The following is a 26,690-nucleotide window of genomic DNA, read 5'->3' as shown; positions in this document are numbered from 1 at the left end:
AAGCTCTAAACTTGCTGTGCGAGAGAAATGTATGTCATTCATATGAGCTGTTGTGGCCCAGCATGGAGTGAGGGCATGGGATTCTGCCACAAGGACCCAGGCTGTCTGGCTTGCACCAGTCACTATATTTCTGTGTCTTCCTGATCTTGAGCATGATATGGAAACACAACAACCTATCTGGAAGCTGGCTCCTGCTCAGTCATTGAACCTCCAGCCTGCACAGCTTCAATGAGTCTATAGCTACTGTCTTAATTATGGTTTCTACTGCTGTGATTAAAAACACCATGATCAAAAGCAACTTGGAGAGGAAAGGATTTATTTTTACTTACAACTCTCAGGTCACACTCCATCACTGAAAAAGGTCAGAGTGGGAACTTAAGGCAGAAATCCGGACACAGGAAATGAAGCAGAGGCCATTGAGAAAGGCTGCGTACTGGCTTGCTCCCCGTGGCTTGCTCAACCTTTCTTATATAACACAGGACCACCTGTATAACACAGGACCACCTGCCCTGGGGTGGCACCACCCATAACGGGCTACTCCCTCTCATCAATCAAGAAAAAGCTGCACAGGCCAGTCTGGTGGGGCCATTTTCTCAATTGAGGTTCTCTCTTCCCAAATGACTCTAGCTAGTATCACTTGGAAAGAACACTAGCCAGCACTGCTGCATGTGGTTTCTGATCATGGGTGTGTCTGACCCATCCCAGGCCCTCACTCTTTGCCTTATCTTTATCCTTTACCAAGGTGCAGTGGGCAGGATGGAGGAAGGTCCAGGGTGGCGAATGTTATTAGCCATCACTACAAGTAAGAGTGACATCCATTCACATGACAGACTGAGGTACTGGGGAGATGGCTCATCTGGACTGAATAGCTTCCCTAGGAAAGTCAGCCCATATCCTCATCCTTGAGTGGGGCTTGATTTGGAAACAGGGTCTTTGGTGAAGTTACCGAGGGGTTTCAGATTATCATCCTAGATTATCAGAATGGGTTCCAAACCCAACAGGGATCCTTATAGGACAGAGGAAACACGGGTTGGTAGGGACTGCAGAGCCACCAACACTGGAGAGAGGTCTGGCTGTCCCAACCTCAGGCTTCTGGGGTCTACGGCTCTTGTGCAATGCACCTCTGCAGGCTTACGGGCCTGCCTGGGGTCACTTGTATATCAGCAGCAGAACTCTACCTCAAGCTGTACCCTGGGCAGACTCTCCTGTGGAAGTCTCACTTGAAGAAGAGATAGATATCCACAGAGAGCCACTGGCTGCCTGCCCTGGGGCAGACAAGACACCCAACCTCTCTCTGCAGGGTCTTTCCTGGGCCAGCTGAGGTTCCTTCTGAGGCCACGTGGGGGACATGGAGGTCTACTGGTAGACACACCTTACATGTACAGCCTGGGCATGTCTTTTAGAATCAGAAAAGGTGCCTCGAATCCTTTCAAGATTTCAGTGTAGAGGTGGGGCTGTAGCTGTTGGCAGAGTGCTTGCCTCTCATACACAAAGGTCTGGGTTCAATCCCCAGTCCTAGATAAAATGTGGGATATATGAGGATTAATCTAAAAAAATAAATAAAAAATATCTCCTGGCCCAGATTCCTCCCACTTCCCACTTCTGAAAGGGAAACCCACAGAGGTTCCTTCTGAGGCCACCTGGGGGACATGGAGGTCTATTAGTGGACATACCTTGCATAAGACCAGGCCTCCTCATTAGACCAGGTGGACACTGGAACTCTGGTGGTTCCAGAGAGACCCTCTTGGACTCAGTGGGACATGGAGCAAAATCATCATCCTGGTGGCATGGTGGTTGTGGGAAAATTACCATAGAAACACACCTGGAGCTGTAGTCAGGCTGATTTCCCATAAGGCCACATTGTCTGGAGCTGGCGTCTTTGTGCCCAGAGCCCTGTGTCTTAGTTGTTAGGAGCTGGTGTCCTTCATGTGTGTGTGCATTTGACTAATTTTTAAATTTTTCTGTGCATGTATACACATGCACAGAAGAGTGTGTGGAGATCATAAGACAATCTGTATGAGTTACTTCTCTCCTTCCACCATGTGGGATCCAGGAATTCAGGCCATCAGGTGTGCAGCAAGGACCTTTACCTGCTGAGCCATCTCTCCAGCCTGGGAAGAGTGAGTTCTTTGTCAAAGTTATCTCTGCATATGTTGGGGATGCTTTGAGCTGACGTCAGAAGTGCCATTGCAGAGCTCGTGACAGTGCGAAGAAAACAGTCTTCTGTGGACAACTTCCAGTGGTGCTTTTCTAGGAGGGTAGACCCAAGAGATGTACCCTGTGCACAACCCAAAGTGCAGCTGGCTCAGGAAGGACCCCCACGCACAAACACATGAACCCTCTAGGCTGCCCACAGATCTGTATCTATGGAGGGTGGTACCAGCTCCTGGAGGAGCCCCATGCAGCTCTGAGAACCCACCTCAGGACCCTCATGGGCATCAAAGTTGGGGTTCAGTCTTGGGGTGAAGCATACCAAGTGGCAGAGCCCCCAAAAGGTAAGGGAGGAGACCTACTGCTATTCCAAAATGCTAAGTCACAGCATCAGGAAACCAAGATGAGAATCCACTCTTTAAGGCTAGGGTTCTGAGTCTTCCACAGGAAGATAATGGCTTCACCTAGGACTTTAAAACACCCCATGCCCGCCAAGCTGTGAAGCTATGGCCTCACCAGGAAGACTGAGTGTGAGTTGCGCCATCTGCTGACCACTTTGAGAACAGCCTCTTAAAAGTCCCAGGAAAAAGCTCCTGGTCCTCAGTGCCAACCCGGCTCTGGAGCCCCCAAATCATACCCCTGTCAGTGACTCCCCCGCTCCTTGCCCCGCTCCTGACCTGTGTGTACATGGGGGTCATCTAAATGTAATGCTTCGTCACTTGTATCTGCATGAGTCCGCCGTTACCAGACGAATTAGGGACCTTCTAAAGACACATGTGGCCGGGCGGCGGTGGCGCACGCCTGTAATCCCAGCACTCGGGAGGCAGAGGCAGGCAGATCTCTGTGAGTTCAAAGCCAGCCTGGTCTCCAAAGAGAAAGCCAGAAAAGGCGCAAAGCTACACAGAGAAACCCTGTCTTGAAAAACCAAAAAAAAATATATATATATACTTTCAAATCGGTGACTGATTGGTCATCTTTGATGATGATCAGGTAAAGAAAAGGCTGTTAGGGTGAGCCTGTGCTAATATGTCAGGAACTCTTACAAAAGTGGAAAGACTGTCAACAGGGAGAGGCAGCCACAGGCTGAGGGACACAGAGTGGCTGGCCACACTGGAAACTGGAAAGGCAGAGGAAGACATGTGTCCTCAGGTGTCAGAAGGAGCCCCCCGCCTGTGGTTCTGGTTGTCTGGTCTCAGACCTCACTGCATACTTCTGTTGCTTCCAACAAGCCAGTCTGTGGCCTGTCCTGGCAGGCCCATGTGAGATATGATGGTCCTTATTCATAGTGAGAATACTGGAGACTTGGTAGTAAAAATGAGACAGATTTATTTTCACTTCTGCAGAAGCCAGGTATCAGAGTGGACAAAAGGCAAAAAAAAATGGCCAGTGTGCAGTTCTGTCATGCTGTGAAGCATGGTTTTTGAAGTCCCCGATGTAGAAAGATTCCTTCCTTTCCCCCTATAGTCTGGTGTTGCTGGGTCCCCCGCCCCATCTTCCTGGGGTGGAGATTCTCCTCCTCTTTTCTGATACATGGCCTTTGTATTATAGCAGATTGTCTGGTTTTTCAACCTTAAATGAATTGAGGGGGCTAGACAAGCAGGCTCCAGATGCATGTGCCCTCTGCTGGGGACAGGTACAGAGCACCTGCTTAGCTGTGCTTCTTTGAAGAGCTCTAAATGCCTCATACAGAAAATGGACTATGAAGATTTACCTCTTACACCTAGGATGCGGGACACAGAAAAACATGTATTTTCTTATATGCACTTACTTAATCATCTGCCCTTCCCTTGCCAGCTCTCGGCTTTATGGATGCCTAGCTCATTCCCCTATCCACAGAGACAGGATCTCATGTAGGAATCTATGTCATCATGGCTGCTCCTACAGTGTCCCAGAGACCTCAGCACTGTGAACTGGATTCTCTAGAGAAGCCACACTATAAAAGGTCTTGCAGGTTGACTGACTAGCTCTCAGACTATTAAGACAGACTACAGGTCCAGAGCTAAAATGGTGTTGGGCTGTTACTCACTCCTAACCTAGGTCTTGCTGACTATTGGCCCATATTGTCTTAGCAGACCATTAGCTCCACCAATCCAGGCACACTACTGGCAACCCTGTGGGAACAGCTCAGGGACACCTTACAGGGCTTTCCTCCTTAGACTTCTTCCCCTCTGACCCAGGGGCCTGGGGGTTTCTGCCAACACCCACATACCTGTGCCAATTTGGCCTGTTTCTGCAGAAGGGGAAGTGTTCCTGGAAAATGCTCAGGGACTATTGCTGTATTCCTTGTGTGTAGACACCATGGCCCCAAAACAAACATGGGCACACATACACCCACACCTCCATACTGTCCCTAATCAGTATCCCTCCATCCCTTTCTTATTCCCTGCTATTCTAAACCATCTTTACCAAGCCTCTAGCCCCTCCCAGAACCCACAGGGCAGGGTCTCTGGATTCTCCTCATTCCTCTCCATTTCAAACTGCTCCCAACCTAGTCACTCTGCATGTTGTGTCAAGCGGAAGGGGCCATTTTCCCTCTCAAAGCTAGTCTTAGCCCTTGCCTCTGGGTCAGGATGTCCTGAGTGTCCATATCCTGTTGTCTCTCTAACAGGAAGGAGTTTAGGCTCTGCTAGCCCCTTCCCTGCAGACTTGGCCAGGGCTGGCTATTCCTAATCCCACAACCTTGGGCCCCAAAGCTCAGGGTCCTTGCCCAACCAAACACCCTGGCCCTGGCAGAACATTCTCACACACATTCTCAACTACCCCCTGCTGCTAATGTGTGACCTTGGGACAAAGGCTGTCCTTCTCTGGAGCTTGCATGGGGCGCATAGCTGCTGTCCCCCTGCAGCTCCTCCCTAGTGTGATACTCAGGAGCAGTGTTCACTGCAGGTGGAAGCACATGGAGGCAGGGGCAGCTCTGCTCTCTCCTCCGCTACTATCCAGGAGCCCAAGGCACAGGGCCTGGGTAGAGCTGAAGCACAGGCACTGGTTCAGGAAGGTCAGAGTTCTAGCTAGCTCTGTGTTGATAGGACAAGACCTGCCCACAACTTAGTGAACGAATGGATTTACTGAGTTAGAGGGCTATGGGTGAGGGGTTACTAGAACATGGGCAATTCACAGGCAGCTGCGTCACTGAAAGCCCATCCTCACATGGGTGATGACTCGACTCTGAGAGCTGGAACCCTGGAGCTTTCTGAGTGGTTTGTAGGCAGCCAAACAGATACGAGTTTCCTCTCTTCAGCAGTTTCTACTGCTTATGTAACCTTGTGAGGGACAGAGCTTTACCTCTGATCAGTTTCAGGGACTTTCTGAGTATTAATGAGCTTCCCCCAGATTCCAGAGGGAACTGCTCCATAGCAGCCCCTGCCCCATGAAACATGGAAGGAGGGAGGCCGCCTGGAACTTTGCTGGACCGTGGCAGAGGCTCAGTTAAGACTGTAAAGGCTAACAATGGGCACAGGGTAGCCCAGGCGGTACAGAGCAGGTGAGGTGTGGGTGTGACTCCCATCACCATCTTAATCACTATAGCTACTACCCCAAGAGATACTCAAGGACCAGCCTGTTGAGCACCCCACACTGAAATGAGGTGGGAGAAGATAGGCCCTTAGAGTCTCACCTTAGATTCTGGCCAGAGCCTTCTGGCCATTCTCTGTTGTATTCTGTCCAAGCTGTGTTCATTGATGGAGGAGTTATAGAGGGTGTAAGGTAAACGGGGGAGGGGGGCGCTTCACCCATGTTGGGGCGGTCTTTTTGGTGATGCAGCAGTTTGGAGGTCATCCACATTCCTACAAGTAACCCCTCATCTCTGCTCCTACAACCAAGCCCAGGAACATCATTAGTGTGCTCAGCTACACTTGTGTAGAATTGTTATTCTGCTCTGTCATTAGTGCCCTATCTAGGGTGAGCACATCCCAGGAAAAGTTACACAGTGCTGGCTCACTCAATGCTCCCAACAGCCACAGGAGACACGATGATCCCACTGAGACAAGGACACAGAGGCACAGAGAGCTGATGGGAGACAGAAGCAGAGGGCCAGGGTTCTACCTGCTTTCCATAATGAAAGGCGCACAGGAGGTTGGCAATGCTCTTAGCCCCACTAACTCAGGCTGCCCAGGCAATCGCAAGAGCTGGTCTGGGGTACTGGTTGACAGGAAGATGGGGCCTACAGTGAGAGGGTAGGTGTGTGGGTGTGTTGGGCCCTCATCTACAGGAGGGAGCGGCAGCTCTGCCACACTCTGAATGCGGTACAACCTTAGCACCTCTTGTGACTGCCAAGTCTCTAGCAGTGAGTGGCTATGGGGGAAAGCTGTGCAGTCTCCAGTTTCACGAGGACCCAGGGACAGAAGGTCTGACGGTCCATGTATTCTATATGGAGGGACTCTGCTCGTCATTGGTGTCGTGTGGCTGCAGGCACTTACAGGACTGCTCCAAACCTGCCTCCCAACCCTAGCATGTGCAACAGCGGGAGGAAGTCTGCCATGGTTAGACAGCCCGAAGTGCCCGTCATAAGCAAGGGACTAGATCCACAATCCTCCCTACTGTGTACAACTTCCACACACACCTGTGCACACAGGCAGACGCGGAGCAATATAACGGGTGCAAACAGGACTCTAACAAAGCAAAGACGGCAACAAGCACAGAGCCCTGGTGAACTGAAATCTCTCTCAGGGGGTGTTTTGAACCAGGAATCCATAACTGAACACAGTAAAAAAGGCTTTGGGGGGAGGAGGGGATAAGAGGGAACATGGCAGGGGCTGTCAGTCACAAGTGACCACTTAGGTGAGCACTTAAACTGTCACAGATGCACAGCCCTTGGAGCCTGTGGGAGGGACAGTGCAATAGTGGGTTGCATGGGGGTCAGGCTCTCAGGACAGCCGAGTCTAGGACTGTGTCCAGCATCTGGACACATGGAGTGCCCTGGGTCAAGAGCAGGCCAGGAGACATGCCTATCATGAAGTGTTTACACACACCATTCACTTAAAGGGAGCCATTATCCCACTGAGAACCTGCTGGATCTGATGAAATGGGCTAAGAAGAGCTTCTCTCCCAGGGAGAAGCTGTAGGGCCCAAGAGCATCTAATGGTGTTTTCTTCCAAACCCCTCACAGCAGCTCTAGTCTGTGATGTGGTAGCTTACTTGTGCGCATCATGCCCAATATGAACTGATGCCTGACGTCCATCTGATCTGCACACACCCTAGATGGAGCCCTGAGGTATTCAACCACCAGTGTGCATATACCCTAGAAAGCCACACACCCAAGGTGCCCCTGGATGTCCATGTCAACACCTTAGGTACCAACATCCCCAAGGTGCCCACCCAATATGCCCACATACCTGAGATGCCCACACACAAGGCACGCAGCACACGCTGAGATGCCTACATCTGAGGTGCCCACACCGAAGCACCCACAATCCACAGATGCCAACACCCCCCACGACCACAATTCCACACCATCCAGGCACATACACCTCAACGCGCGGTACACCTCCTCGAAGCGCCACACTTCGAAGCGTAACGTAACCTTGGAAAAGGTGAAAAGCACAACGCCAATGCGCGGACACATTGTAGGGGCGACGCCCCTCGCGCGAGCCCCGCCTTCCGCGCGACTCAGTAGCTTCCCTTTCCAGGAACCGCCCCAGCAACCTGCACCTTTCCCGTCGAGTAAACAGGAAGTGGCTCCGCGCGTGGCGGTTGCTTCCGGCAGGGACGTCAGTGATTATGAACGGCAGCGCGCTGGGGCCAATCGCAGAAGAGGGCTGGGGAAAAGCCAATCGCGAGTCGCGGTCGACAGAGCCGGAGGCGGACCTGGAAGGCGGGGTCTGCACGGTGCAGCCAATCGCAGACGAAGACGGGGCGCGGCCGGGCTGACGCCGGGGCGGCGGCCGCGTCCGTGGGGCCGGTGGGTGGCGGCGCAATGCTGCAGCTGAGGGACACCGTGGACTCGGCGGGCACAAGCCCTACGGCGCTGCTGGCAGCCGGCGACGATGCAGGCGCGGGCCGGCCGGGGGCGGCCACGCCGCTGCGCCAGACACTGTGGCCGCTGAGCGTCCACGACCCTACACGCCGCGCCCGTGTCAAGGAGTACTTCGTGTTCCGGCCTGGCACCATCGAGCAGGCGGTGGAGGAGATCCGTGCCGTCGTACGACCGGTGGAGGACGGCGAGATTCAGGGGGTGTGGCTGCTGACCGAGTAAGCCTGCTCGAGTGCGCGTGGGAGCCTCGGGGCTGCCGGGCGTGGAGTGGGCGGGGGCCTTGGTGACAGGCGGTCTCTCTTCCCTCCAGGGTAGACCACTGGAACAACGAGAAGGAGCGGCTGGTGCTGGTCACCGACCAGTCATTGCTCATCTGCAAATATGACTTCATCAGCCTTCAGTGCCAGCAGGTGGTCAGGGTGGCGCTCAGCGCGGTGGACACCATATCCTGTGGAGAATTCCAGTTTCCTCCAAAGTCGCTCAACAAGTAGGTGCACCAGCGCACTACACGTCAGGGTCCCTGCAAACTCTGTAAGTGGTTTTGTTACACTCTTGTGAGCTAAAGGCCTTAAGGTCTTGAAGCACCAGTGAAAAGGACCTTAAAATAGAAGCTGGTGACTTCAGGACGGCCCACTACCTCCTTAAAAGGGAGGCTGGCACAGTCCGTAGAGTTGCCGGCACTAAAAACCATTTACCTGTTAGGATATGTGGAAGCCTAGCCCACTGTTAAAAGCGATGAGCACTCCCCAGAGTGGACATTTTACTCCCAGCAGGATGGGAACAAAGAGTACGTTTTCAGTCTTTTACTGGTGGTAGTTGTTTAAAAGATAAGCGGATCGACTGAATGTACTAAAAACCGGATACATCTGAAAACAAACTAACAGCCAGTTCCCAAGAACTGGCCAGCTTGCTATAAAAGAATTATTCTGAAGCTTAAGAGCCCCACACTTGAGCCCACAGTCTATGAATATTTGAAAAGGGAATCCAGGAAGCTAATGGCTGCAAGCTTAAACAACATTCAATAACACATTAAGGAACAAACACATTCATAATTTGGCTAGTTTGAACTGTATGCCTGTTTCATAAGCTGTAAAGATGAGGCTCAGCATCGCCAAGACATTAACTTCTTATACTTCGAAAGTACTTGAAGCAGCTAGTGGACACCAATGTTTCACTAAACCATGGCTTTCTCTGCCATTCTTGATGCTGGCTGCAATGTTGTACTCCTGTGGTAAGCAAGGCTTTTCTTCCCCTCTTCCATCAGGCGAGAAGGCTTTGGGGTTCGCATTCAGTGGGACAAGCAGAGCCGGCCTTCTTTCATCAATAGATGGAACCCCTGGTCCACAAACATGCCCTATGCCACCTTCATAGAACACCCGATGGCTGGCATGGATGAGAAGACCACGTCTCTATGCCATGTAAGCAGATCCAGGGCCCTTGCTTGGACCCAGCAGTGATGGGTGGGTGTATCCTAGGCTATATGGTCCTATGTGAGCACTTCAAGTGCAGCTCCTAATAATGGGGAAACTGGGTAGCTGGGCCACAAAACAGAAGGAGACCCCATCCTGCTGCAGGATGCTCAGTCTGGATTGGTCGAGTTATCCAGGGAAAACCCCAAAGTCCTGGGAGGCTCTGCAGGTGGGTACTTGGGAGGTGCTGAGGGAGCTCTGAGGTTCTTCAAAAGGGTAGACATGCAGCACATGGTGCATTGCTTACACATTCTGGACAGGTTATGGTAGGGCTGAGGAAGTCCTGTCACTTAGTGACATCATAGTCCTTATGAATTCATCCATCTGTGATGTTACTGGGCCCTGAGCACACAGCACACCAGTGTGTACAGTGTTGACGGTGCTGTTAAGAGGGTCACATTGCTCAGTGTACTTTGTATCACTTCAGGGCACGTGCGTCTGTGCAAGGTTTACTGTCAGTTCTGCTGGCAGCATCTGGTCTGTCTCGTGCTGCTGAGTCTCTTGATTGCATCTTAAGTGACAGAGTGGTGCTATCTAGAGTTGAAGGGGCTTAACGCCAGGTCGTCATGATGTTTGCAAGGGATGAGTTACCTGATGACACTAGCTTGACCTGTTGACCTTCTCCCCTTGTTTCCCTGTGAGGTGGAGCACTGAGATTAAGGCTCTATCTTATTCTCTCTTTAAAGTTGGAAAGCTTCAAGGCTCTTCTAATCCAGGCCGTCAAGAAAGCCCAGAAGGAGAGTCCACTGCCAGGGCAGGCCAATAGCGTGCTGGTGCTGGAGCGCCCACTCCTCATCGAGACCTACGTGGGGCTAATGTCCTTCATTAACAACGAAGCCAAGCTGGGTTACTCCATGACCAGGGGCAAGATAGGCTTCTAGACAGCTGTGTCCCCAAGAAAACCAAGGTGATGGGGACTTGGTGTGCCACCTCGTGCTACACATTGTGGCTGGAGAGAACACAGGCATTGTCACTTTAGGTGTCTGATTAGAATAGTCAAGTGAAATATATATATATATATATATATATATATATATATATATATATATATTTAGTTGGATATTGGACACCTTGGCAACATGATATATAAAGGCAGAAAGACTGGCTGTCCCCATGCCACTGTGTTCCTTCTGTAACTCAACATAAATGTTTTTTTCCAGTGTCACTACTGGGCTTGTTGTTCCTGCCCTGCCCCTCCAGCATGCTGAGCAGAATGCTCCCCCCCCCACTTCTGCTGTGTGGACAGACAGGGTGGAACACAGTGACTCAGTGCCTGCACTGCTGCTGCACATTTGCTAATACCCCGCCAAGTTTTGTATTTTGAAATGCAGCCCATTTTTTAAAAGCTAAGTACAATAGCAGACAGCAGACTAGTTACCAAGAAGACAGCCTGCTTGGCAGTTCCTAGTGAAGCTGCTCTTCTGTGAATATGTTTAACCTAAAGTCATACTTCGTAAAATTAATCCAGGTTGTGTTAATACTGCAATTTTCCTAGGCCCAGAAAAGGTCAGTCTCATGACATAATCCAGCCCCTTCTGGATGTCATGGTGGTGGGTTTATATCATCCTGTCTCTGTTTAAAAGGGACTGAGTGGTTTGGTTTAAAAAGTGCATGTTTATTAATAAACAGACCAGCCTGCTGCCCCACACACCCCAGGTAACATCAGCCCCACTGAGCTCTGCTGAGCTTTAACACGCCAGCCACACCCAGCTTGCCCCATGCTCTAGCTCTTGTCATTCATTACACTGTAGATGCTGGCCTGTCACTCGATACCTCTGCTTTAAGTTAACCAGCATGGATGTGACCAGAATGCTATGGTTTGATCAAGAGGAAAGGTGACCTCAGATGCACCTGGTCTTTACCCAGTGCTTTTGGTCTTGTAGTAAAGACATTGAAAACCAAATGGAGTTGCTCCTTTTTGAAGTTACTGTCACAAAACAGGTATGCCAACCACAGACTATCTTGAGGCCCAAGGGACTGAACCTGCTGGCTGGCTGTGGACCCTCCCTGGTAGTCCTCTTTACAAGAACTCGGATGGGTTAAGTGCACAGTTCAGGTTAGAATCCTGGTTCGCAAGTCCCAACAGTCTGGTCTGGCTGCTTTCAAGGCATTTGTTAGAGATACGGATGTATGTTTGGTGGTACTATACCAGGCAGAAACCCAGGACTCTCTGCCAAACTGCCTTGTTGGGCCAGAGACCTCCCACATGGGGACTGGCACAGGTGCTGGGTCTCACAGCACTTCTGAGTAGGGGCTGGACAGGTGAGACAGCAGTCAGGACAGGTGGGACAGCAGTCACCCTCATTCCAAAGCACTCTGAAAGAAGGCCTCAGGAAACAGCAAAGAGTCATAAGGATTCTTCATCCTCCCAAGACAGACCTTGAACCTGTGACCTAAGGCCTTGAGGAAAATGATCACCCTTGTTCCGTGAATTAGCAAATACCTATTTTATATTACAACTTTATACATATTTACAGAAACGCCTCACTACAGAAAACTGAGCATCGCATCCCATGTGGAGAGACTGTGCAGCTGTTGCTTATGTTGGGACCAGCAGGGCCTGCTGCCTCAGTTTCCACTCAGGTCCTAGGCATGGCCATCCTGTAGTCCACAGGCTGTGCCAAGCCCCTCCTTGGTCTCCAGAAAGCAGAGACAGAAGTGATCCTTACTAAGGAGGGCCAAGGAATCCCCACTTAAATGCCAGCACAGTCCAAGCACTGGAAAGTCACCTAGAGAGACAGGTAGTCAGAAGGTTAGAGTGGAAACTAGGACCAAGGAGGGCAGCCTGTGAGTGAGTGAGGAGCTGGTGAAGCCAAAGCCTATAAAGCTTAGGGCAGTGGGTCCTGTCAGGTGCACACACTAGGCACGGCCCTGCAGGTTTGCAGAAAGGCATGGTGCAGGAGGCAGGTCACTGCTACACATGGCAGAAGGTTTAAGTAGATCAGCCTGTGCTGAGCCACCGTGTCTCTGTCTGCTGGGATATGCTCACCTTCCCCAGGTACCTGCACTGACACACAGCCTGCTGGGGACCACAGGTACACCTTGCTCCCTCCTGTACAGATGGCCAGCCTTGGCTGCTGTGGGTCCCACTGAAATGAGCGCACTGCAGATATGTGCTCTAGTACCACAAACAGCTTCAGCTTCTGAATGTCCCAGATCCAGACAGCATTAGGGACATTGTCTGCAAGGAAACAGAGATAGGGCACCATGTCAGTGCTGGCCCTCTTCAAGCAAACCCTGGCTCAAAGGGTGTACTGGGTTTCTTTCTCAGGGAGTAGCACCCATAACAAAGAAAAGGCCTCCAAAGGCCACAAACCCCTTTTTCCTGTGGTTTTTACATTTGTAAATGTAAAAACATGCAAACAAAGCCAGACCCACAGAGGCCAATGCTGGACCCGTTCTTGCACAGTGAGAAGGCCTGCATGAGGGAGTAGGCAGTCAGCTAGGGTGTAGACAGGCGAGCAAGGAGCTGCTGTGCAGAATATCCACTTCAGCAGAAAATCAGGAGAACAGCACACAGCCACCCTCCTGAGCTTTGTTTCTCCAATCATTTCTACTCTTGGCATCAAAGGGTACAGTGAGCAGCTGGCCCCGCTTATGAGTATGACACTGACCGTTTCTTGTTGCCAGGAAGTAGCTGTCAGAGCTGAAAGCCAGCATCCCTACACCCATCCTAGGGTTCGCTCTGTCAGCTACCGGCTTCAGAGTCTGCAAGGACACTGGCCCAGAGGCGATCTCATCTGGAACACCAACAGGGAAGACGTGTGGGCACTGGTTACAGTGGAGAAGGGCTGAGGGGGCAGGCAGACGGAAGGGAAAACATTGCCAGGAAATGGGGGACAGATTTGCTGGGTGGAGGGCTTAAAGAGCTGATGGCTGTTGCCTAGGGGACAACAGTCTCACTGACTAGAGGGCCCCAAGTGGGGAGCGGACCATGCAGTTTGGAGCCCCAGTGGAAAGGTATAAGCATGCTTAGGTCTGCTTTCTGAGCTAGTCCCAGCTATTTGAACATCTAGCAGGTGTATCCATTTCCAGCATCTCTGCACAGATGGCCACTCTTCCAGCTGGGAATTAAAGGAAGAGTATCAACCAGCAGATGTTAGATAAACACCAGCCAGCATGAGCAGCACCTCTCAAGCCTGGTTACCCTCAGCCATCTAAGCCCACATTGCCCAGCTGATGTCCGTCCCCTTACGTCTTCAGTCTGAGGTCCCTTCCTATTTCCCTGCAGGGCAGGAAGTAGAAGCTCAGGGTTCTATTCCAGAAAAGGCTAAGCCACCAAGTACATGTCTGTTCCTGTTCCTTCTGCCTCCCAAATCCCTCTGAGGTCCATTCAGAGAACTGTGTAAAAGACACCTTGGAGGACCAGGGCTATCAACTCAAGCTGTTGTGACAGATGGGATGAGGGGATGTGGAATACAGAGCACTGTCGGAAAGGTGAGCATCACAGGAGAACACCTGTCATCCCTATGCTGAGGGAGGGTTGAGACCACATCTCAAAATCTCCCCCACCCAAACAAACAGCACCTGAGATTCACATGGACAGAGGCCCATCTAAGACAGAAAGACACAGCCCTCTGCTGCTTACATTTGCTCTCTGAGGTAGAGAGGGCACCAGCCATTGCACGGGGTGGTGGGAAGGACAGGTGGCCCAGCCCCAGCTGTGGGATCTTCTCAGCTTCCTTATATACAACCTGAAAAATAGGATGTGGCCACTAACCAGTTAGTGACAAGAACCAGGGACTCAGGGGAAGATGGTCCAACTTAAGTGTCAGAAACCACTATTACTGGGAAGTGGTGTCAGTCTGACCCCTTACAGTGAAGGACAGCTTAGTTGCCACCTCAGTCCCACTGACCAGGCTGTCCTTTAGAGATGGGCACCGACCTCATCACATGGCTGTGTTGTGGTGAACAATGTCACAGCTATTCAGAAATGACATGAGGGTGCCAGGCCAGAGGCCAGTGAGCAGCAAGGTTATGGAGCAGCAAACAGCCAGGCCTGACTTGCTGTTAGTGTGAGTCTTAAAGGCTACAAGTTGGGGCTTGGCGGTAACTTTAAACAGTTGTGGGGGAAGGCAGGTCACTGAAGGTATGTCTTTGAAGCCCACATTGAGACCTCACCTGTTCTTCCTCTCTGCTTCCTGGCCACTTTAGATTAGCTCTGCTTTGCCATTTTTTCCTCACTACAATGTGCTGCCTTGATACAGGCCCAAAGTAACAAGGCAAAGGAACCATGGACTGAAGCTTTGGAAATGAGGAGCCAAAATAAATCCCTCTTCCTTTAAATTGGTCCTGTCTCAGGCATTCTGTCACAGTGACACACAGCTGACTCATACACCACAGTCCCAGGCAGAGAAACCACAGCACACATGAAGAGACTTAGACACATGAACCACAGGCAAACCTTGGCAGCCTGCTACCCCTCACCTGGGCTCTGGCCAAGTTCAACCACCGCTCCTGAAGAGCACCCTGACTAAAGCTAGCCTCTGCCCAGTTCCTCCTTCCTCTAGGGTTCTGGCCCTTTCTTGTCCTCCTCAGGTCTAGCACCTTGACCTCTACAAGGAAGTTGGAAGTCTGTCCTTGCTGCAGACAGCGTGGACTCAATGCTATAGAGCTACAGAATACGCCTTCAACTATGGTATCTCTGCACTTCCTGGCTACTGGAACTGGGCTGCTCCTACCCAAGGTCTGCACAGAACAACTCCCCTGACCCTTCCCTGCTTGTCTATTGAAGCCCAGAGCACAGTGCCTGGCAGGATAGCAGATGCTTAGGATTCCCCAGTCCCCTCTGCAAACACCAGGGACCTTGCAGAGGACAGCATCAACACAGCCTCTGGTTAGGACAGAGGCACAGTCCAGAGGAGCCTGGACCAGACATGCCCTTGACAGAGGAGTATGTGAGGGTGCAGGGACAACAGGGAAGTCAACATCACAGTTGGTCAAGACTAGCTCACAGCACCGGAGAAACCACTGTGCTCAAGTGAAGATCTATGCAGACTTACTGTCTTGGGATTATTAATGGCTGTAGGATGCCCAAACTCGGTGATCATCTTCCAGGTCACATGATTAAGGAGGCGCACCTGGGGAAGGAACCATGAGAATGACATGCAGACACCTCACAGAGCTGCCAGTGTCCTGCAGCTCATGGAGTTGGCCTGTGCCCTAGCCATTTCCCACCTTTCCATCATAGCTCCCAATGGCCAGGAACTGACTGCTGGGACTCCAAGACACAGACTTGATGCCCAGGGACCACTCATAGGCACAGTATGCTGAGAGCAGGCGGCCATCCAAGGAGTACAGCAGGATCTTGTACTGCAGATGAGACATTAGACATGTCACAGGCACTGAACACATGCTTCAGCACCCAGCAGCTCGCTGCACTGAAGTGCATACAGGTGCCTGCAGGTGAATGCTCTTGAAAAAGTATGTGCTGCTGGCCATGTGCTATACCTCTAAGCAAGTGTCCCACGCTGCTAGCACACAGCCATTTGGTGCCCACTCGATCCCTGTGAGATCCTGGGTGTCTGTGTCAAAGTGCTTCCAGACGAGAGAAAAACATGACAATTTGAAAACATTTCCTTAGATAAGTACATTTATTTTATAACCAATGCTTCTGGCACATGCATCCATCATTTTACATGCAGCAACAGAAAATATCTGCATGCTGTCCTGGTGAACGGCAACCATTCTGGGCAAGGTCCACATGTCCTCATCTGCCTGCACTCTGCTTCCCCAGTGTGCCCCCTCAGATATTCCTTAATACTCTGATACTGAACTGTATTCCTGAGTCTGAAGCATAAGTGTGTGGAGGGGCAATGTGCTCAATGTCACAGCCCCTGAGGCATCTTGCTCAGGAGCAACTCAACAGCATTCTTCCCAGGGAGGCATTCCCTTATGCAAACAAGAGGGTTAAAAGGTCATGCCAACTTCTAATATGCACCAAGTATGCACCACGAGGTCTGGATCACCCTTAGTGTGCACTGCTTAAAGGAACACAGTACCCTGCCCTCTGGCCATGGAAATCTCATCACTCTCTCTATACTGGGGACTGCAAAGGCCCCTGGGATGATCAGCACACTGGCTCTACCTCTTCCCCGACAGCAGGAAAGGATTACCCTACCCTGAGGAGCTGCCAGTCACTGCACACGAAGATGCTCACATAGTCCCTGCAGTCTCGCCTCTCTGCCAAGGCCAGGTAGCGGCCATCCCTGGTGAAAGTTACTCCTGTGGAGAGAGAAGGTGAACTGGAACCAGAACATGGACAAACAGCAGAGTCTTTAAAAGGGACACAGGAAAGAGCCAATCAAGAGAAGGGGAAGCCTCACAAGTGTGAAACACTACAGTTCCCCTAGCGAGCAGGACGTTGTCACACAAGAACCTGACAAGCAGAGGTCTCATCCCTCCTGCAAATCAGGTGGTGACTCACACACAGACTGCTCTGCAGGGGCCAAGCACCTGATTTTCATGTGGCACAAATGTCACTGACTGAATGAAGGGCCCAGCTGGTTAACATGTTTCACAAAGAAACTACAGCGACATTTGGTCAAAAGCCAGCTTGCTATTGTGTGTGTGCTGTGTATATGAATCCAGGCACACCTGTGCCATGGCATAGATATGTATAAGGGTTAGAAGACAATCTTAGGTGTCTGGACTCCCCATCCACCTTGTTTGACACAGGGTAACTGGCCTGCAAGCTCTGGAATTCTCAGCCTCCAGCTCCCATCTTGACATAGGAGTCTGGGATTACAGACACTGGGCCTGGCTCCTAGGTGGACTCTGGGGATCTGAACTCACGTCCTCATGCTTGCACAAGCACTTTACACCCTGAGTAAGTTCTGTAGTTTACTGCTGCATTTCTCTTTTGTTTTCAGATTTTTTTTAAAAAATTTTAAATTAGTGTAAGTATGTGTGTGTTTCTGTGTATAGGTATGCACGGAGTGCAGGAGTGCCTGCAGAGGCCAGAAGAGTCCCATTCCCTTAGAGCTGAAGTGACAGGCAGTTGTGAGCCACCTGACATGGGTGCTGGGAATTGAATTGGAGTCCTCTGGGAAAGCAGTATGTGCTCTTAACTTCTGAGCCATCTCTTCAGCCCAGCATTTCTTATTCTTACTTTTGAACTTATCATTTCAAGTAACTAAAATTAAGATGAATATTCAGAAAAACATTAAGCAGTTTTTCCTGGATTGTATTAGTATAAAAAGCCCCAGGCCGAGGTTGTTGCTTTATGAATGACAAGAACATTTCAAGTAATAGAGGACTAAAGGACCACCTCCACTTAGAGCCAGACGGTTGTTCAGGCACAGAAACACTTGACAAAAGTCAAAATGAGCCTACAATGCATTTCAGTCCAATGTGATCTGCAAATTGCTTATGGCAACAAAGAAAACAGTAAGAGGCCCACTGTGTCTTGCTCCCTCTACTGTCCGTAGTTTCTGGTTCGAGAGCTGCACACCCACCCCAGCCTTCTACCTTCTCCCAGGGATAAGGCTCAAATGGGGAGGCTCCTATATCCTTTCCCTGTTCTGGGATGCTCAGATGTGACAGGACGTGATGCCCTGACAGAAGAGCTAGTGAAATGAGCTGGAGATGGCTCAGGAGTTAAAAGCCTATACTGCTTTTCCACAAAACTGGACCCCAGCACCCAAGACAAGTGGCTCACAACCACCTGTAACTCCACCGTTAGGGTATGTGATGGCCCTCTCTGTATTCTGTGAATTCCCTCTCTCTCTCTCTCTCTCTCTCTCTCTCTCTCTCTCTCTCTCTCTCACACACACACACACACACACACACACACACACACACACACACACCCGAAGATAAAAAGTTAGTGAAGTGAGGCTAACAGGTAGGTCCCGAAGACAAGCCCCTCTACACGCTAATGAGAGAGAGCCAAGTGCCCTGTTCAAACAGAGGTGAAGGGTCTCCCTCCCAGCAGGCCATTCCTCTCTGCTACTTTCCACATCATCTTGTTGTCACCAAGTGGCATGGAGGGCTCTTGTTTACAGAGACAGGGCAGAACAAGCACAGAGTGAGGAGATCCAGGAGATATCTGAGGGCATAGAGGAAGGAACAGCCATGGAGGCTAGCTGGAGGGAGTATCTGCTCTCCATGACAGAAGGACATCTCCAGAACAGTTACAAAGACTGTGTGTGAGGGGTGCTGGCAGACTCACCCTGCTGACAGGCTTTGGGATACTTGATGTAAGATACAGATTTTGTGCACAGGGACCAGACGGTTATTCGCAGCTGCCAGGGAGAATGGGAGAGAGAGAGGGATTAGGAAGCTTCCCATCTTTAGAAAGACTTTTGAAGCTGAAAAAGATAAAGATGGACTCACACTACACTCATATGTAGTTTAATTTAGCATGTCTGCATAAAGCAGCTGTGAAAGCACTGACTGTCACAATCATCACAGGTGAAAACTGACACCACAGTGAAGGGCTGGGGAGATGCTCAGGGGAAAAGCCTTTCTGCTTAAGAAAGGAGTGGAGTTTGGAAACTTAGCACTCTTCCAAATGTCAGGTGGGTATGGTGGCCTGTCTAAAATCCCAGGTATGTGCGAGATAGAGACAGGCAAGCTGGCTAGCTAAACTAGCAGAACTCAAGAGCTCTGAGTTCAAGTGAGAGAAATTGCCTCAAAATATAAGGTGGAGAATAACTGAGGAAGACACTCGAGATCCACAACATGTGAGCTCGCACATACAGGAGCACACATCCAACATTAACAGAAACCCCACCATGCAGCATCACTTTTGTGCTCCTAGACTATTAGCCATTTCAGATCCCAATGCAAAGCCTCGGAAAGATGAACACCTCCATCTGCACTAGCCAACAGGATCCTCTGTCACTAGAAGAGACACAGTGGAAAGACCAAAGCCACTGGGCTCCCCACAACTCAGATCCCAGCAGCAGAATGACAGCTGAGTAAGCCCCAGCAAACCTTTCCTTGTAAGGAACGAGAGTAGTAGCTATGCCTGCCAGGAGAGGCAATGTCCAGGCATATTCCAATAACCTGTGAACTACTGTAAACACAGTGCCATAGGCATTGCAGACTCCAAGACCCTACAACAGCTGGCTACTGTACAACACAGCCGAAGGTGCCCTCGGGAGCCAGCAGGCTCTCAAGGCCTGTGGAGTTCTAAGAAGTGTGTAGGTGAGTGTCTTCCACTGCTCAGGCACCAGCCTAATTCAGCCCTCCTCTTGTTGCATGAGAAGCAGGGCTTCCCTTCATTTTGCTGTGCCCTCATGGAGATCCTGCCCCAAGAACAGTGATCAGTGATCTAATAGTCCCGAACGGAATGTGTTTGCCTCTCAGTTATATGTCCATTCTTACTAACAGACAGATGCCTACAGGGTCACCTCCTGGCCACCAATCATAGCTGGTAGTAAGTGAAGTCTGTGGGATTTTTTAAAAGCTAAAACTTAAAATCTAGGAATAAGGTAGGACATGGTAACACAAAGCTTTAATTAATCCCAGTTGTCAAGAGGCAGAGGCAGGCAGATCTCTTAAGAGTTTGAGGCCAGCCTGGTCTACACAGTGAGACCCTGTCCCAAAATATAACAATGGTAGTCAAAGGCAATCTGTACACTTTACTTTGTTCCTTTCCATGTCAGTGTGTACATGACTGAATGAATAAAGTTACATTTTTTAAATGTTTCATAAACTTTAGAGAGGGTAACTTTCCTTTGGGCCATTAACTGAGGGTCTGAGGTATGGAGGCTGGACTTTGGTCTGCAGAATTCTAAGAATGAGGAAGGGCTGCTCACTAAAGCTGTCTAGAAAACTCTCAAAGGAGAAAAAAGCCCAGGCCACATGTCCCTTTAAGATGTTAGCATTACAAGTGCAGAGTTGGCCCCGCCTCCTGCCTCTACTAGCCTGTAACAGAAGACACAGACTTTTCTTTGTTTACATTACTTTAGGGTTTCCCTTCCAGCATGTGCATTTACAGGATGAAACTCAGGAGGTCAGACTGGGTGGCAAGAGCCTTTAGCCACTGAGCCATCTTGACAACCCCTTTTAATGTTCTATTATTCTTTAAAATAGGATTTAAAGGGTCTGGAGAGATGGCTTAGTGGTTAAGAGCACTTGACTGCTCTACTAGATGTCCTGGGTTCAATTCCCAGAAACCACATGATGGCTCACAACCATCTGTAATGGGATCAGATTCCTTCTTCTGGTGTGCATGAAGATAAAGCATTCATATACATAAAATACATGAATAAAAAGCTTTTTAAAAAAGACATCATGTAAAAAAAAATAGGATATAAAAACTATGCTGTTTATGAACTCTGACCTGCATATTACTCCAGAGCCCAGACTTTCACATTCCCAGGTTATTTTAGGCAGGCAGGACAGGATGGGCCACATGTGGCCAGCTTACATGGAATTCAGTTGTATTCAGAATGTGGCGGCCGTCCGGACTCCAGCAGGAAGCAACCAGCCCTGCAGAGCCCTCGTCGATTTTGCAGTGCCATTCTGGCTGCTCCAGGGACCAGACCTTGATTCGTGAAAGAAACAGGATTGCAAACCAGTCACCCCACCAGCAAACCTCTGTGAGGGAGAGGACAGCACCTGCCAGATCAGACCTCACCTCTTTTGTTTTGTTTTGCTTTTCAGGACAGGGTTGCTCTGTGTAGTTTTGGTGCCTGTCCTGGATCTCACTCTGTAGACCAGGCTGGCCTCGAACTCACAGATTAAAGACGTGACCACCACCGCCCGGCCAGGCCTCATTTCTTGGAGACTTCCTTCTGTTGTACCTTTAAAAGGGTCTGCTCATGTCTCTATCCCTAGAACCTCATTTAGTTAGGCTTTGTGAATGATGAACACTGCCTTCTAGCTCTTCCTCAGACACCCTGTCCAAGGTGCCCCACTGCTATTGGCAAGTGCTGCCCACTCTAGAAACCATGCTAAAGATTAACAACATTTTAGTGGGTTTTTCCCCCACATCCAAAGTATTTAGATTAAACTATTAGAGAGCATTATGTATTTAAAGAAAGAAGCTTTAGAGTTTCATTGCATTTTCTTTTTCAAACCTGAAGGGACGATACAAAAAAATCCCCACTCCTTCCCAGTTATACCCCTGTAAAGTTTCTTAATTATACATGCTACATCAACAGATCAATTACACATGCCATGCACACCATCCATACATGGGACACTTTCATGAGCCTTACCTGTATATGGCATAGGCCTGCCTACACCCCCCCCCCCCCCCCCCCCCCGTCTGTAAGCAGCACACACCGGAACAGGGCCCACAGATATGTAGCACCCATCTGTCTAAGCTCCACTGACACATGGTACACACCTGCACAAGCCCCCGTCTGTACATGGCACACAGGATGAAGAGGGAGTCTGCTGACCACTCTATGTGCTGGATCTGGTCCAGGCATGTATACAACTGAAGGATCTGAAGGGTCTTCACATCCCGGACCACTAACCGGTATTGGGCACAGGAAGCCTAAAAAATGAGACAGAAAGCACTTGATAGTATCTACTCTACAGGAAGGAGCTCTCAGAATAGCAGTGCTGCTTGCCTCAATGGCCATCTCCTTCCCTCCTGTCTGACATGTTTCAGAGGTGCTTAGCTACATGTGGACCAGTAATTTCAGAGCTCATTCCAAAATTAGTTAGAAGATAAAGTTGGTGCATATGAAGATTTAAGTTTACCACCCTAGTTTCTTCATTACAAACAGTGTACATCTGTCAAATTAGCAACTGTAACCCCCAGATTTGTGCAAGCAAAAATTTTTTTTTTAAATTAGATTACCAAGTGGAGCCAGGTATGGTGTACGCACCTGTAATCCCAGTACTGGGGAGGCAGAGACAGGCAAATCCCTTAGTTCAAGGCCACCCTGGTCTGCAAAGTGAGTTCCAAGACAGCCAGAGCTATACAGAAAAACCCTGTCCTGAAACCCCACTAGGGGAAAAAAAAAAAAAAAAAAGGTTTTCTGTTAGGTGTGATGGTGCATACCTGTAACCCCCAAACTGGGGAGGTGCTCAGCTACTTTCTAAGTCTGAGGCTAGCTTTGCATATTCTACTATAGTCTGAAAGCCAAGAACTTGCATTTGCCTCAAAAGCAAGTTTGGATCCCCAGAAGCCACATAAAATTGAGTGCACTTGTTTATAATCCCCCTGTACCTGTGGTTAGAGGGGAGGCGGAAACAGGAGCTCATGGGCCAGCTAGCCTGGTGTATGCAGCGGAGACCTTGACTCAAACAAGGTGAAAGTCAAGCAACAATATTCCAGGTTGTCCTGTCTTCTGTGTGTTGTGGCGCCCATGTACAGTTGCACACTAACACACAGACACACAAGCATGTGGTGTACACACAGATTTAAAAGTTGCCAGTTATGAATGAATTCCTTATGAACCACTGAAGACACTGAAACTGGAAACATGAGCCTGCTCTGCACAGTATGGCAAGACTCCCAAGAAACAATTATCAAGAGGTCCACAATATTTTGATGAGTGAGCAATCCCAAACATCAGATAACCAAATGAAACCTCTTTGCTGTTCATTAGAACTTTCACAACAGTAAAACAACTCTAATCTGTGGAGATACTTGTAAAAAGATAAAATATCAAGGTAGGAGTGTGTGTGGGTGGGGTGGGGGAGGTGTTAATTCTCTCCTTCCCCCTTTACATGGGTTCTAGAACTCAAGTTGTCAGACTTGCATGGCAGTAAAAGGTAAACTATACCAAGGTAGGGTGTGTGTGTGTGTGTGTGTGTGTGTGTGTGTGTGTGTATGAGAGAGAAAGAGAGAGATAGCGAGAGAGAGAGAGGAGAGAATTCTCTCCTTCCACATTTACATAGGTTCCAGAACTCAAGTCTATGGTGATATTTTTGTGTGTGATCTAACAAAGTTTGCCTGAAGATTGGAGGGCAAAGCCAGCCACTAGTTAGTCATAGAGGTCAGGCAGTGGTGGCACACACCCACTTAATCCCAGCACTTGGGATCTCATGCCGTTACATGCTCCTAGTACTTGGTAGGCACACACGCCTTTAATCCCAGCACTAGGTTGGTTGAGACAGGAAGTGATACGGCTGGGCAGAGAAAAGGCATATAAGGCAGGAGGAGACAGGAGCTCAGTCTTTGGTAGCTGAGGAGCTGGTGAGATGAGAGGTGGCTTTGGTTTGTTCTTTTGTCCCTCTGATCTTCCAGCATTTACCCCGATATCTGGCTCCAGGTTTTTATTGAGACCAATTAGGATTCGTACTCCACAAACTGTCAGGCTTGCAGAGTGGTATCTTTACCTGCTGACACTATCTCGATCCTGACATTTCCTACTTTCTTAGAATGATACATAAGGTGGGTAAACAATGTCTCAAAGACCTGGATAAATACAGCACGAGTGTGGATTAAGAACCAAGACAGGCAGTAGTGCACACCTTTAATCCCAGCACTCAGGAGGCAGAAGAGGGCAGTTTGAGGCCAACGTGGTCTACTGGAGTGAGTTTCAGGGAAGCCAGGGCTGCACAGAGAAACCTTGTCTTGAAAACTAATAATTTAAAAAATGTTATCTGTCAATTAGAAGAAGATGATAGATGGATAAAAGGAAGCTCATTAAAAATTATGATTACACTTGTATGTGGAAAGGTCATACACTAGCTAAGGCTTATGTGGGGGTCAGAGGACAACTTACAGGAGTCAGTTCTCCCCTTCCATTATGTGGGTCCTAGAGATGGGACTCAGGTCATCAGGCTTAGTGGCAGGTTCCTTTACTGGCCAAGCTACCCCAGTGGCCCAAAACCATAGTTTTTATAAGACATGAGTTTTGTTTTTTTTTTCCTTGATGGCTTCCTAATGTCAAATGTCTGCCTTCAGAGAGTGCACAATGGTCATATTGGTGTATTTTAAACACTATTCTGTCACCCATAGAATGGACAGCTAACATCCAACATTGGTACTGAAAGCTAGTTACTAAAATAATCTGCATGTGATGGAGGAGGAGAGGTAGTGAGGACCACAAAGGAGGGCACCCTTTAACCAGCTTACAAGCGAGAAAACATGTACTATGCTGTTTGTGACAAAATTAAAATGAGCTGGCATCCCCTGTGCCCTCAAATGTGTGAATGCATCATCACCTGACCTAACTTTGATAAAGGGAAACTGGAGTAAGGAGGCTGGCATCCGCCCAGCCCGGGCCACCTGCTCCAGATCCTCCTCCCCTACCCTGACCACCTGTCAGAGTATCAACCTATCCCCAACTCCATCTCTGCCCTGCCCAGGGCACCCGCTCCACATCCCCCTTCCGTACCCTGGCCACCTGCCAGTATCCCTCTAGCTCGGCCTGGGTCCCTCTCCCCTACCCTTATCATCTACCTAGGTCTTCCCCCGTCTGGCCCAAAACTCCGCCTGAGTTTGAGAGTCCCCCTGACGTCTGGCTCGAGTCCCCCTGGCCGCCCGCTTCGTCCCACTCGGGCCCCCTTCCCGCCCCCCTTCGACCCGCTCTGGCCCCCAGCACAGGTCGCGCGCCCACGCACAGGTTCTGCCCGGCGCACCGCGGCTCACCAGGTACTTGCCGTCCGGGGAGAACCTGCAAAGCAGGCCGGAGAGCTTGAATGACTCCGAAAAGTTCATGACCGCGGTCAGCCAGGGCTAGCACCGCTCTTATGTACTGCCCGCAACCGCCGCGGGCCGCGGCCGGAAGTGCGGAGGCGGAAGTGAGCTGCAGCCAATGGGAGCCTCGAGAGGACGCGCGGCATTGTGGGGCAGGGAGTCCGAGCTCGAGCCTTAAAGGGGCCGAGCGCCTTTGCGCCATAGAGGATCTCCGAGCAAGCCGCGGAACGCGTGGCTAAATTCTGACTTCAGATAAATCACAATATAAATATGTTCCCAGATGTTACATGGGACATACTTAAACTAAAAAAAAAAAAAAACCCTTATCTGAAATCCAGATTTAACTAGACCTTTGTATTTGTAAACATACATTTATTTAGTTGTAAGTATGTATTTAAGTATACAGTCATATGCAGATACATCCATTTAGAATGTAACAAGCCGGTTGGTGGTGGTAGTGATTGCCTTTAGGAAGGCTAAGGCAGGTGGATATCTGTGTGTTCGAAGCCAGACTGGTCTACAGAACGAGTTCCAGGACAGGCTCCAAAACTACACAGAAAAACCTTGTCTTGAAAAACAAACAAAAAACCCAACAACAAAGAATGTAACAAAGTTTCTGTTACAAGGTGTAGGGGTGCGGGTCAGATGGCAGAGTGCTTGCTTAGCGTATATGAAACCCTGCACTGCACAAACCGGGCACGAGACTGCACACGTTTAATCCCAGACCTAAAGGCAGAGGCAGCAGCAGTTCGAGGTCATCCTCCGTTAACTATAAAGTTTGAGGCCATCTTGGGCTGCGTGAGACCTTTCTCAAACAAAACAAAGCAAAACACAGTATGTATTGCAATTTAATTTTTTGTAATGTACAAGTATAAATATAGGTTTGCTTTGAGGTTTTGTTGAGAGCGACCACCTGCAGCGTGACCCCCGTGATGCTCAGGTGCTTCACAGGTCTAGGGCGAAACAAAATCGTAGGCATGTGGGTCAGCTCACCTTCCTGGAGGTACTGGGTTAGAGAGTGAACTTAGAAGCTCTTGATTCACCAGGGTTGGCAGCCCCACTAGGCATCTGTGGGATAGAGCACCAAATGGGCTTCAGACCCCGCTCGCTCCCCAAAGTGCCCTGTTCTTCACTCACTCAGCATCCCAAGTCATCTGCCCCAGAGGGCTCATTCAGGAGGTTGGTTGTTCCTGTTTGCACCCAGAGCCTCTAAGGATCACTTTATCCAACAGCCACTGCCATTGGCGCTAGGTCCCGAATTCTGAAAGCTGAACAGAACCTAGTATTGTTTGGTCCAGCTCATAGCTCCGAACCTCTTCCTCACCGATAGATACATCTAACTTCCGAGAATGAATGACTGAAGGTACTTGCACTGTCAGGAGAGTGCGCGGAGTGCTGGTCTTTTCTGTTCCCAACAAGTCCTAAACTCTTGCTTGGTATTCGTCTTTGTCCCTACCCTGCACCTAGCAATCCGCTTGGTTCATGGTGAGAGGGGGAATCCGGTTTGCACCAGCCCATCCCTCTTGCAATACCACTGGCGACA

General features: G+C 49.8%; 2 protein-coding genes across 2 annotated transcripts; one reads left to right on the top strand and one right to left on the bottom strand.

The window, feature by feature from the left end:
* Positions 1 to 7,993: 7,993 nt before the first annotated feature.
* Positions 7,994 to 11,491, top strand: Tprg1l (tumor protein p63 regulated 1 like). The gene is made up of 4 exons (XM_036180109.1): positions 7,994 to 8,337; positions 8,430 to 8,606; positions 9,384 to 9,537; positions 10,275 to 11,491. Exons 1-4 carry the CDS (start codon positions 8,063 to 8,065, stop codon positions 10,467 to 10,469), a joined length of 801 nt encoding a protein of 266 aa, XP_036036002.1. The 5' UTR covers positions 7,994 to 8,062; the 3' UTR covers positions 10,470 to 11,491.
* Positions 11,183 to 25,237, bottom strand: Wrap73 (WD repeat containing, antisense to TP73). Its single transcript, XM_036180108.1, has 12 exons — positions 25,100 to 25,237; positions 21,893 to 22,045; positions 20,969 to 21,085; positions 18,761 to 18,833; positions 16,709 to 16,812; positions 16,039 to 16,125; positions 15,766 to 15,900; positions 15,591 to 15,668; positions 14,177 to 14,282; positions 13,203 to 13,328; positions 12,578 to 12,769; positions 11,183 to 12,317 (listed from the first exon to the last, which is right to left on the bottom strand). The coding sequence occupies exons 1-12, from the start codon at positions 25,166 to 25,168 to the stop codon at positions 12,175 to 12,177; spliced, it is 1,383 nt and encodes a 460-aa protein (XP_036036001.1). The 5' UTR covers positions 25,169 to 25,237; the 3' UTR covers positions 11,183 to 12,174.
* Between the last annotated feature and the right edge of the window lie 1,453 nt (positions 25,238 to 26,690).

This window comes from Onychomys torridus, chromosome 2 (genome assembly GCF_903995425.1).
Source record: "Onychomys torridus chromosome 2, mOncTor1.1, whole genome shotgun sequence".
In the NCBI taxonomy this organism is placed as follows: domain Eukaryota; kingdom Metazoa; phylum Chordata; class Mammalia; order Rodentia; family Cricetidae; genus Onychomys; species Onychomys torridus.
Note: the sequence above shows the minus strand (reverse complement) of the source record. Positions and strands in the feature narration are given on the sequence as shown.